The sequence below is a fragment of the Panthera onca genome, chromosome B4 (assembly GCF_046562875.1).
Source record: "Panthera onca isolate mPanOnc1 chromosome B4, mPanOnc1 haplotype 2, whole genome shotgun sequence".
NCBI classification, from domain to species: domain Eukaryota; kingdom Metazoa; phylum Chordata; class Mammalia; order Carnivora; family Felidae; genus Panthera; species Panthera onca.
The window spans coordinates 126,850,041-126,863,131 of NC_138345.1; the positions used below are offsets into that span (position 1 = coordinate 126,850,041).

The 13,091-nt window shown below is 43.6% G+C and overlaps 1 protein-coding gene across 12 annotated transcripts in view; it reads right to left on the minus strand.

Annotated features, from left to right (window-relative positions):
- Positions 1-220: 220 nt before the first annotated feature.
- BPIFC (BPI fold containing family C) overlaps positions 221-13,091 on the minus strand; it is a 54,180-nt gene continuing 41,309 nt past the window's right edge. For all 12 annotated transcript variants that reach the window (XM_078449500.2, XM_060656518.3, XM_060656511.3 and 9 more), the window contains 4 exons: positions 5,124-5,166; positions 2,582-2,645; positions 1,512-1,588; positions 221-802 (listed from right to left, as the gene is read on the minus strand). In XM_078449500.2, the coding sequence (XP_078305626.1) occupies positions 680-802; positions 1,512-1,588; positions 2,582-2,645; positions 5,124-5,166 (307 nt within the window). In that variant the 3' untranslated portion in view covers positions 221-679. The remainder of the gene's footprint in view (positions 803-1,511; positions 1,589-2,581; positions 2,646-5,123; positions 5,167-13,091) is intronic.

Sequence of the window (13,091 nt, forward strand, 5' to 3'; positions counted from 1 at the left end):
GCTTGAACTCACAAACTGTAAGATCATGACCTGAGCTGAAATTGAGTCAGATGCTTAGTGGACTGAACCCCCCAGGCCCCCTAAAGTATTCCCTTTTCAAACCTTGAAATCTGCACAATCTCACTTTTCATCAACTTAAGGATGCTAATTCTCTCATCTTTGTCTTATTTTATTTAAAAAAAAAATCCAAGGCAGGGAATTTTTCCAAAAAAAGACAAGGTTGACATTGATAGAAAACAAGTTTAATTAAAAACAGAGGACAGTAGCAGTAAATATAAAACATAAAATCCAATATGCGGGGAAGTGTGGGAAACCCTGGGTTGCTGAAAGAGCTCAAGGGAGCTGTCACGCAAATCAGAGTTTCTCAGGCACCTCCTCAGAAGCGCAGGGCTAGCTCTTGGCCCCAGCACCTTATTAACACAGGAGCACACAAATGTGCATTCAAACATGAACACACATCCAAACACCCACCCCTCCATACACGTGGAGACACACACCCTGATTTAGCTCTTTAACCCAGTTTGCCTCCCTCTTCCCTGAGGGTTTGAGAAAGAAAACTGTCAGCCTAAGCATTTCACTAGGGCTTACAACCCAGTGTGTACTGTCTGCCCCTTCCGGGTTTACAGTAGCTGTGGGATTAAGGGCCATCTACTTCCTGGAGTGGACTCCCAACAGGCAATCAAGCAGCTGGCTTCCCCCTCCACTGTCCATTTATGAAGTTCAGACCTTCCCAACCATGGAAACTTGGCTGCTGCTTTAAGGACGTTTCATACTTCAGGTCGGTGGAAATCAAAAGGAAACCCTGAAAAGGATGCAAGGGTGAAGACAACATCACACTCTGTGGACCGGCAGCCATGGGCTATCCGAGTTTGCTGAGGAGTGAGGGAGAGATGGTCTCTTTATTGGGTTCTTCTGGGTCAAACCCACCCTGCCCCCACCCCCTTGTGAGTGCCTCAGACATAGGAGCAGGCCACTTGGGATAACTGTCACCTTATGAGACTTAAACGACTATAGAAGGAGAGGTGGGGAGGGAAGGGGGTGGGCAATAGTGTACAGGATTGGAAAATTCCATCAGAATCTTACTTCCACCCCTGTCCCCCCCCCCAGAAGTGTCAAAATGGAAGAAAAAAGGTGTTCTGAAGCTTGTTTATCACGATTAATGAAGAAATAGCTCACAACAGATCCTGAACCTAGAGGAGGGTCTTTGGTTCAGGCCAAAGTTCAATGAGAGAATAAATGAAACAGACACACCACAGTGTACCGTCTCGTACTGTGGTGTGAATAGGTCTGGCTGTGAAAGGAAATCAGACTCGGGTTGATTTTTCAACTCAAGTTTAAATGCTTTTCATAGTTGACTGCAAACTTTAAGAGCTAAATGTTTTGTCTGTAAAATGTGGGCTGGAAACACACGAAGCAGAACAAAGTAGCATGAAACAGAGGAAGCAAATTAGGAAGAGGCTTATTCTAGTATGAAAGAAATTGGGCAGTTAGGAGAATATTCACATTCTTACCTCAAAAACTTCAATATCTGAATTGACAAAGGAGATTTTGTGTGGGTTGGGCAGCGGAAATCCTTGCTGCAATTTTGCTAAAATATAGAACAAGGTGTAAGATAACTAGGCACAGACATAGCAATTTTAGCAAACTTTTTAGTAAAGGACAAATAAACAGCTTTTAAATAATATATATTTTCCTTCTTCCTGATTTCTGTGTTTTCATTCTTTGTCCCTAGCATTTTCCTAGATGAATGCTTACTTAATTAACGAAGTGCTTAATAAAAATGCACATGCAATTATGTACATTTGGATGGCAGAAAAATGCTGGCAACTTGTCCAGTTTATATTTTGAAAATTCCGTAATTTGTAGGTCTGAGAACATTTGGTCTCTGATACAAAGTGTATTTTAACCAAGACAAACTCAAGATGTTGCAGTTTATGGGGTGCCTGGGTGGCTTGGTCGGTTAAGCGTCCGACTTCGGCTCAGGTCATGATCTCACGGTCCGTGAGTTTGAGCCCCACGTCGGGCTCTGTGCTGACAGCTCAGAGCCTGGAGCCCGTTTCAGATTCTGTGTCTCCCTCTCTCTCTGCCCCTCCCCTGTTCATGCTCTGTCTTTCTCTGTCTCAAAAATAAATAAACGTTAAAAAAAAAATTTTAAAAAAAGATGTTGCAGTTTGTGAATGGTTGCATACAGGGAGAGGGACTAGGATTGTCCTTCATTAAAACTGTCTATCCAGATGGTGGTCTGTGTATAAAACCACAGAGATGCCCTCTAGGGAGAATAGTCTCATTTCTGCCTGACCTGAAGGAGATTCTTTACTGCCTCAGGAGGGCAGTTTCAATCTCTTTAACTCAACCAGACTTTGACTGTTCTTGCTGAGTTCTGCAGGTAGTGTTGTTAACAAGGCTTGGACTGGAATAACTAATTTTGCAATCACATCATTGATGGTACAAACTGTAAATTCTGGCATTGGTCTGGATTTACAAAATAACGTGCTACAAGTACAGGCCTTGGGGTGGAAAGTCCCAAACAATCCCCAATGTTTGATTACCTCAAAGTCACATGTTCCCCAGAATGTCTTACCGTTGGCCAGTGGGAGGATACCAAAGTGGAGAATGGAGGACAGAATATTCTCAAACCTCAAGACCTAAAATGAAAGGGGATACTAAATCAGTTGCCAAATCCTGGCATTTTGAAAGTACCATGCCTGGTCTGGATGTGCACTTCCCCAGACCTTATCACGACAGAGGGCGATAGTTACAATCTCCCCATAGAGACAGTCTCGCTTTCCAGACACTGAACACTATTTTGCAGGAAAGCATATTAAACAGTTTCCCAATCTTTTTTCCTCCTTGAGGATGGACATTTCTGCTCTTTGGGTATGCTAGATCATGGTGACAACAAATGTACAGGGACCACACGGTGGCAGCAAACATGGCAATTAAGATATTTACCAAGTAAGACCATCTAAACAATTGATAAATATCCCAATTAGTAAGTAGTCTGCCCTAATTGAGGTCCGTTGCATTATGTTATGCTCCATATTTAACAGTCTCACCAGAACATCCAGTTTATCTTGAGTAAACTATGGTAGTAAATCTTACCAGAGTGTCAGCTCCTGGGAAGGTTCAGGTATTAAAAATAAATGGACATGATGAACATCGATTCACTCAATGAAAATATTTTGAACATCCTACATGCTTAAGCAAGCTATGCAGCCTAGCAAGGAGGGCTCTGAGGCTGCCTTCCTAGGTTTACCTCTTGTTTTTACCACTTAGGTCATGTTGGGAAAGTCTTTAACCTCTTTATGTCTTGGTTTCCTCAAGTGTAAAATAAAGATAAACAGCACGAATGTTACAGGGTTGGTCTCATGTTTAAAAAGTTAATATTATGTAAAATGTCCAGTATTAACCACTGTCATTTGTTTCAGAAATGTCATTGTTAGCATTCTCTGTTGTTGATCCTAAGCAGTTTTTTGGGGGGTCTTCCTAGAAGACTTGGGACTCATTTGCCTTCTCTAGGCTCAGGAAATATTTATGAGAAAGTCAGCTATACTTTCTCATGGACTATAGTTTGTCCTCTACCAAAGAGCTATGCCACGGAGGTGCTAACCCACAGCGCATGAGACAATCTTGGTATTCTAAATTTCAGTGTCTGGCATGAAAGATGTTATTTCCAGCACTGCTGCCACTGGCTCTTCATGTTCCCAACCTGAAAATCAGGATGCTCCTATAAAACTAAACAAACAAACAAACAAACATCTTGTTTGGTCTCCTGGATAAATTCTCTGGTTTCTTCGCTATTTTCTGCAGTGCTATTTCTCTCTTATTGGCTGCTTCTGGTGAACATGGTAATAAATTCAGTACTTACTGTGTCCCAGGACTGCCCTGTGGGAGGTTAAGTGACCTGGCCAAGGCCACAGAGCCAATAAGTGGGAGTTCACTCTAGCAGTTTGGTCTCAGAGTCTGTATAGGTAACCGTTACGCTATACTGCCCCTTGACACAGAGGTGGTAATAACTGAAATGAACTTTTGTAAAAACAATGGCCATCATTTATTTAATACCTGCCATGTGTTCAACGTGCTAAATAAATTCCGTATATAATCCCAGCTAATTGTCCCAACAACCCCAATGCTGTAATCACCACCTCCATGTTTACTTGCACCACCGATTCTCTTGCCCTGACTTGTCTTTCTCTATAATATTTTTCAGCACATACAATATAAATTTGCTTGTTGTCTCACCCTACCCCTGTCTCACTTACATATACACACGCATACTCACGCACTCACTCACTCACTCACACACGTACATTCTAGAATAGGACTGCCCATCATTGGCAGTATTGACACTTTGGGAAGGATTATTCTCTGCTGTGGGGGTTGTCCTGTGCACTGTGGGATGTTAAGCAGCATCCTTGGCCTCTACTCACTAAGTGCTTATAACACCCCCCAGATTGTGACAACCAAAAAATGTCTTCAGACATTGCCAAATGTCCCCAGGGCGGGGGAGGCAAAACTGGACTTAGGGGAGAACCACTGCTCTGGATTATGTGTACCATGAGCATAGGGACATCAATTAGTGATTTGGATGATGTCCCGGAAGTTTGGGGAGGGGCTTCTTTCCATGAGATAATACTCTTCCACTCAGGAGGTCACCAGGCTGGGGCCCCCAAAAAGGTACCTGCACGACCAGCCTTGATACGATTTTAGGAGATGGCTAGAAAGGCTTCAAAGAGCAAACTTAATCATGGCCTAAGAATTTACAGATAGCCTCATCTTTGGGAGTTTGGATCTTATATTTAATTCTTAAAGATTCTTTATCCAAACAATGAAATATCCCTGAAAATGCCTGTTTTTTTTTCTCCCAACATTACATAGGTCTTAGTTTTAAAAAAGTTATTTTAAGTCTTTCTGAATAGATAAAAGTGAATTGGAGAGTTCCTGTCCTGCTTAAAAGTTAATGGGGTTGTTAGACAAGTAGCTACACGAGGAATTTTAAAGTTAAAACCTATGTTCAAGGGGAAACTAAGTACTCAGGGGCTTAGAAAACAGTCATCCAGCTACAATATAGGAAAATTCTCAGTTTTCCCTTGACAGAGAACCTTGAGAGCTTTGACTCCTACCTCAATGTTGCTGCGATTGGACTCTGGTAAAGAGAGGCGGAATCTGAAACAAAACAAAACAAACAGGAAAATTTTAAAGGATGGAAGATTTAAAAACGACCACCTCAGTAGAAAGGCACAAAAAGGAAAGGGTATTTTTTTTTAAGGTCCCTAAGCCACTACTTAAAAAAAAAAAGATGCACAGACTTGTAAGGATATTATGTTCTATTACATCTTTATCCCTGTATTTGCTACTTAAGAAGCAGAGCAGGAGTAGCAGAAGGCTTAGGTTTGTAACCAGGATGGATTTCTCAAGTGCATTTGCTATATGGGACTTACTGATGGCAACTCTAATGCAGCACAATCTTCAGAAACAGTTTTCAGTCTCCAGCCATACCACCCTGAATGTGCCCGGTGTCATCTGATCTCTGAAGCTAAGCAAGGTGGGGCTTGGTCAGTACTTGGTGGGGAGAAACAGTGTGCACAATTTCTTGGTCTGAACCCCCAGAGTACACATTTGATTTTCTGTGCATAGTAATAGTAATATGAAGCAGTAGTCAACAGGGAGGATCCCATCATTTCATAGATGGGGAAACTGAGGCCCAAAGAGGGGAAATATTAATGGTAGATTTAGGACCAGAACTCAGATCTCTGGATGGCCATCCCAAACCTCCCTTCCATTGTAGGATATTGTCTTACGTTGCTTTTTCCCCTTAGCTTTCCATGGCTCACTTTTGCCCAGGTATAGAGCTTTACTTCGGCATCAGCCTTCTAATGCCTCTCCCTGTCTCCAGTCTGATCTCCAATCTGTCTTCCACACCATGCCCAGAGTCAGCTATATGACAGGGATGTCTGATGAGGACACGCTCCTGTTCAATATTCTTTAATGGCTTGTGATAGAGTTCAACTCACTTATATGGCACACAAGCTTTTCTGTTTTCTGGTGTCCAGTAGTCTCTCTGCTCTCACTTCTGTTCATTCTCCACATTGAACTTTATATTCAAGAACTCTGAACTGCTTAGTGCTATGCTGTTTTATTAATCAGGCACCATATATCTGAGGTTAAAAAAATATATTGGCCTTAGAACACATAACAAAAAATCGTGAATAACTAAAATTAACACATGCCCACAACCAGTAACATTATGGCCACTCAGCACTTTAACTCAACTCCACTCATGGGTAAAATTAGATGATATTAAATGTGGAATAATGCACTTGAATATATGCAACATATTTTGGGCTGGATTCTCCAAAATTAGAGTAGATAAGGTCATAAAGATCTTAAAACAACTGTAAAGTATTTCCTTGCATATTCCATGTTTCTGGCCTCCATGCTTTTCGCTCATGCTGTTCCCTCTTTCTGAAGTTGGCCCTCCCCTTTTCTTTGGTTAACTCCTTTTAATTGCTTAAGATTTAACTCCGGTATTACTTCTTCCAGGCATCTTTATGTTATTACATTTAAGGAGCGGAAAGATATTAATAGAAGAGGTAAGCTTGCTTGTTATCGGCCAATATCCTGTTATTATGAATTAAGTTTTGAGATTGCTTCAAAGTGACAGGCGAGAGTAACAACCAAAAAAGGCGGTTGGATCTGACAGGGATCAGAGATGGCATCAGTGGCACTGTGGCTCAAGTGGATCTCAGTGGGAAGCGCAGACCAGAACCCTTAGGGCATCTTTAGTAAAAGGCGAAAGATTTATGCGATCTGAAGAGAAACCAGAGTATAGGGCACCTTTAAAGGAGGAAGGTGAGCAGTTGAACAAACACTTGAAGGCACTGCCGGAGAAATGTGAGGGGGGAGTGTCTCCTCTTGGCCAAACTGCCATTTATGATGGGCAACCTAGGCCAGGTTTTAGAAAGTCATCTGACTGAGAGGTGGAACACTGTAAGTTTCTTTCTTTCTTTTCTTTCTTCTTTCTTTCTTTCTTTCTTTCTTTTCTTAAATACTTTATTTTTGAGTAATCTCTTAAGTTATCTCTATACCCAACACGGGACTTGAACTTACAACCCGGAGATCAAGGGTTGCATGATCTGACTGAGCCAGCCAGGAGCTCCATACTTGGAATTTCTGTCATCACAACTTCAAGCCACGACTGGCTGTCTCAGGATCACCTGCTGTGAGTAGAGCTTGTCTGGAGTTTCCCATGAACTGATTACCCTTTCCTCCTAAGGCCATCTTACTTCTATCTGCTTCCTAGTTCTCTAGGCATACTTACCAGGTTAGTTTGCTAATGGACACGTCTTACTAGCTGCAGAGAAACAGGTGGAGCAAAGAGCAAAAACGCTGGGCCCTCGTTCCGAAAAACACGCAAGCGCAACTACGACCACTAGGTGGCGACCGAGTTCAGAGTTTTGACCTTTCATTCTGTAGGGAGCACCTAACCTGTTGCTTAAAGCACAACTACTAGGAACTAATTTTTTTTTTTAATTTTTAAAATGTTTATTTATTTTTGAGAGAGAGGCAGAGACAGAGCGTGAGCGGATGAGGGGCAGAGAGAGAGGCAGACACAGAGTCTGGAGCAGGCTCCAGGCTCTGAGCTGTCAGCACAGAGCCCAACGCGGGGCTCCCAACTCACAAACCGTGAGATCATGCCCTGAGAGGAAGTCAGTCGCTTAACTGAATGAGCCACCCAGGTGCCCCTACTAGAAACTCGTTCGATTACAGAACCACAGAGTTGGGGAGAAAGGGAGCTCAAATAGCCCTACCTCGCAGACATATAAGAGTAGAGCCTATTTAAAAAGTTTTGGAGAAGGTTTACTGCCCTGATTGAAAACCAGAGCAAAAGTGCAAACTGTTAAGCATGTCAGATGATGGTGGGGTTGTGATCTGGGTCGATATAGCAAATAGGACAGAATGAAGTTCAAGTGGACCAAAGTACGGGCACTCACAATGCCAGTCCTCCAATGCTGTGGCCACAGCCGACATTGAAAATCAATCTTTGCACTCAAAATCTTATAACAATGGTTAACTGAGTTACCCAGGCACCCCCCACCCCCATTTTTTGCCTTTTAATCTGAGTGTTTCTCTTACCAGGCTATGGACATGGAAGGTAAAAACAATTGCCTTTTTCTCTACTCCCTGTATCAAGAGCAGTGTAGAGCACATAATAGGTGCTCAGTAAATTCTCATTGAATTGACTATAGATAAATGAGCAGATAAAGGATGGGTGGGAATTGTTTATTGGAATTGGGGTCACTCTGAGGATGAGCCAGTATAAAGCAGAATGTTCATTTTAAGGAGCTGTGAGAGGTAAGATTGGCTGGCTTGGAAGGTAGTTGAAGAGGCTGATAACCCCAGGCTGTGGATTTAACTCAACAATGAAAGATTTTAAAGTGAGGAATGTGTTGAGCCTATTCCAGTATTGTAGAACGCTCTTGATGAGGAAGAGTTCCCTGATGTTTTATCTTTATTGCCTTCTGCAGACTGGAAATTGCCCCAACAAGTCTGGGAGAAGGGGAAGGAGTCGTTTGGGGTTTCCTCCTCTGACAGGGTGTCCCCCTATGGCGCTCTTGTGCCCAGGCTTCCCCACAACCTCAGAGGAAGGGTGGAGATGGCGGTCAGCCCAGGTGCCAAGCCCCAGCTCTGATGGACTGTTGAAAGCACTGTTCCAACAGAAACTGAATCCATCCTTCCAGACCTGTTTTCTTTTCTGGATTTCTCTTCAGAGGGCTCACATTGGGAAATGTTTATCTGCCCCAGATGTGAGGGGTAGGACTGGGTGGTGACACTATCTGCTTGTGGCCAGCTATATTTGCATTCTCTGATGGTGTTGGCTGGGAGGGGTTGTGGGGTGGGGTGGGGTGTGTGTGTGTGTGTGTGTGTGTGTGTTGATATTACTGGTGTGAGGTGCAGTTTGGGAGAGTCCGATGCCTCAGTCGTGTCAATGTCAAAATTTTTCCAATGTTCTAAATGGTTCAACAATAATGTATACTTGATTGCCTTGAGCTTTGCATGTGATTAAGAAAAAGGGTTAGAATTAAGTCACCTGTATGGAGACCAAAAAAAAAAAAAAAAAAAAAAAAGCATTGAAATAGAACTGTGTTTGGAATAAAAGCCTCAGTTGTAGATGGACCGGTACAAATCTGGTTTATGATTGTGAAGGCCAATTCTATAGCTTTTAAGGCTGTCCTGACTTGTCATGTCTCTTGGGATCAATTTCTCCCTCTTATTTGGTCAAAATGTGATCTTAGAAGGTGGAAAGAGAATAGAATACCACCACTAGTAGTAACGAATATTTCTTGAGTCCCAATTATGTGCAGAACATCGTGTTTTTCTCATTGAATGTGTTCTCATCTACCCATACAATAGCTCTGTGGATAGGTGCTCTGTTTTGCTGATGAGGAAACTGAAACAGAGAGGTTAATTAACTTGCTCAGGGTCACACAGCTAGCAAATGACTGAGGTGGAATTCACAATCAGATATGCCTGACCACGGGGCTGTGCTCTTAATTAGACATACCCATAGAGGTCAAGTTGATTACTTAGTACTCCCTGCTTTTGCTTTCTTTATTTTTTCCTTCACTCCATTTCTCAATGCAGTGAGAAAAGGGCGGTGTGCTTTTTCCATCGCAGGTCACCCACTGCCAGCGGCTTCTCTGTTATCAATTCTTAACTTTGAGAAAGGACACACTGCCTGCTTCAATTTGTGTGACTCCACATGCATGGGTTCCTCTTCTGGACAAGGGTATTTGCTGTCTAAATCTTCTAAGTCTTGGCTATGCACCACATCAAAGGCAGTATAATGTCTTAAGTTGAACACTCATGGGTGTGAAAACCGCTCACCCAGGTTCAAGTTCTGGCTCTGCTCTTTAATAGCTCTGTGACCTGTGAAACTCTACAAACTGTAAAACAGGGTGATAAGCTACCTCCAGGTCTATTCATTCAGTCTCAGACACGAATTGAACACTGTGCCAGCTCCTAGAGATACAGGGTTGTGAGGTTTAAATGAAGTAATACAGGTGAAGTTGTTGGCCTGGGACCAGTAGATGACAAAGCCTCAATAATAAAGTAGCCATAGGGGAACCCAGGTGGCTCAGTCAGTTGAGCATCTGACTTCGGCTCGGGTCATGATCTCACAGTTTGTGGGTTCAAGCCCCATGTCAGGCTCTGTGCTGACAGCTCGAAGCTGGACAGCTTCGGATTCTGTGTCTCCTTTGTCTCTGCCCCTTCCCCACTTGTGCTCTGTGTGTCTCTCTCTCTCAAAAAGAAATAAACATTAAAAAAAAAATTTAAAAAAGTAGCCATGAATAGTAAAATAAAAGGCAATTTCTCCAATTGCCATCAGTGGTCAGGAGACAGGGCAATGAGGTGTTTCCTGACTCTTAAATGATTTTTCATAATTGAGCACCTCCTTCCCCTGGCTGAGGCCAGCCCCAAATTTTAAATAATAGTCATAGCCAACCTTCTTGAACACTTCACACGCTCTTTACATGTATTAACTCATGTGTTCCTTACAATAACTCCCTGAAGTGGTTTGCATTATATCCTAATTTTATAGAGAAGAAAATGGAGGCTCCGACAGGTTAAGTAACTTGCCTGAGATCCCACAGCTAGTGAATGGCAGGGTGGGGATCTGAACTAGCTAGTCTGACTCCAAAGCCCGTGATCTCACTGCCTATTTTATTTTATTTTTTAAAATTTAATGCATATTTATCTTTGAGAGAGAGAGAGAGACAGAGACAGAGACAGAGACACAGACAGAGACAGAGAGTGAGCAGGGAAGGAGCAGAGAGAGAGAGGGAGACATAGAATCCGAAGCAGGCTCCAGGCTCCGAGCTGTCAGCACAGAGCCTGATGCAGGGCTCAAACCCACGAACTGTGAGATCATGACCTGAGCCCAAGATGGATGCTCACCCTACTGAGCCACACAGGCACCCCTCTCACTGCCTCTTTAAACTCACCACACTGGATTCGCCTCAATTTCTGTGTCTCCTGTCTACGTAGCCAGCAGTGAGCAGCTCTAGAAGGAGACACATTCAGGCAGGGGATGTTTAGAAAGATGTTTTGGGGGTTGGTGTTTTGGGAGCCTGTTTTGTAGACCCTGTTTCTCAGGTTCTTATCAGGGATGCTTCACTGATCTCTACCTCCTTTACACCTCTCGGTGCTGTGTCTCTCTGAAATCACCTAAGACCAAATCAGGCCTTCCATCTGGAAAAGCACTGCTTGTGGAACCGGGAGAGGAGGCGCTGGCTGGGGCAGTCGTGGGGGAGGTCGGGCTGCCATTCTCGTAGCCAAAGGCCAAGGCACTCCTTCAGCACAGACTCTGCTCCTCTGCAAAGCCTTGTATCAGCTGCCTTGGGACTGAGTGATGCCTGGCCCATCTGCCTTGCCCACTGCCTTCTGACTGCCCCAGGTTTGCCATAGCACCCCCTGCAGGAGCCACCTGCAGACTCAATGCTGGTGACCTGTGCAGTGGGACAGTGCCTCACTCAGAAGGGCCCACACTTGGCTTAATGCCTTGCTGTCTCCATCTGGACATTCTTCATAAGTTTTTGGAAAGGGGCTCCACATTTTCATTTTGTGTGGGGCTTTGCGAATTATGTATCCAGTCCTGCTCAGACCCCACTAAGGCCTCAGGAAGCCTAAGGTGCAAGAAGCCTCCCCAGCAGGAAGATCTAATAGGGATAGCAGGGGAATGGGGTGGTCGTCGGGGGTGGGAGGTAGGTGGGGAGGAAGGTGAGACTCCAGGAAGGCAGGAGTCTTGATTTCAGCTTGTGCCTGCCAGGTCAAAGCTCGCTTGTGGGCTGTAGGAAGCTGGAGAATGGATCCACATGTTTCTTTGGATGATGTGAACTTAGCAGTTTGTAATCCATTTTTGCAGTTATTCCCCATAAATAAACCTAATGTCCTCCGAACGTGCAGTTTCTTACCAGTAGGAACACTGGAGATGACAGTCAGCACGATTTAAGCAGAGAAGTGAACCTAGTCTCTCTGCTCCTTAAGGTCTGTCCTACCTCTTGCCACAAGCCTGAGGCCCCATCCTTACTAAATCCTTCCTCCAAATCCTGTCAGTAAACCAAAGTCCTGCTCAAGTACAAATGGGGTTTCTCCCTTCTCAAGAGCTTGCTGCCTCAATTAGTGGCCTTGCTCCCATTCTTCCCCATTCCCCCAGATTTCCAGGCCCCCTTTCCTAGCAGCCCTGTCCTCAGGCTGCAGACGGAGGGCTCCCCAATACTTGTGGCAGTGCTGCGCAGGCAAACTGAAGTGCGAATTCTCTGCTTTTTCTCCTGGCCTAGCTCCTACCCCTCAGCTGCCACCCTCCCCCTCCTCCTCTCCTGCTCTCTGGCTTCCAGCCCCTCAGCTATTAAAAGATGCCATTTCAAAGATGACCCATCAAGGTTTAGAGTTTCATCAGCCTTGACCTTGTGGAGACAGGACCAAGTTATGACTTCGGGGGCCCTCAGGCACTTTTGCCTCCAGGAGCCCTTCCTCCCTAAAAAAATATTAAAAATCATATTTGAAGACTGTGTTGTTATAAAGATAAGTATAATCCAACCTGGATTGTATTCATTTTCTAATTCTTCTTTCAAAATATATCAAAACATTTTCATGGGTCTCTAAGGCATCCATGGGCTCTAGGATCTGTGCCTTTTGAGACTAATGCAGAAATTAGTCCTGCATTGCAGAGCTGGGTAAAACATAATAAAGCCTTTTTGAAATCTTTTCTCTCTGGGAAACCATACTACCTTTTTTGTTGTTGTTCCTTTTATTGCGAAAACAATATAGTTACAGAGAAAATTTTAAGGAGAAAAACCCACTCAATCTCATATCCTAACATAACTCTACACTTGTGATTCACTTTCTTGTCCGGATGGAAAGTTATTTTACACAGCTGAGTGCTGTGTTTATGCAGTTTTGTATTCTGTTTGTTCCATTTAGTGTCATTTTATTGAAAGCATCTACTATGTTTCTGCAATAGTCTTCATAACCATCCAGTTGACTTATGGTGATTGACTTACTTTTCCCCTCTGTTGGTTTCCTGTTCT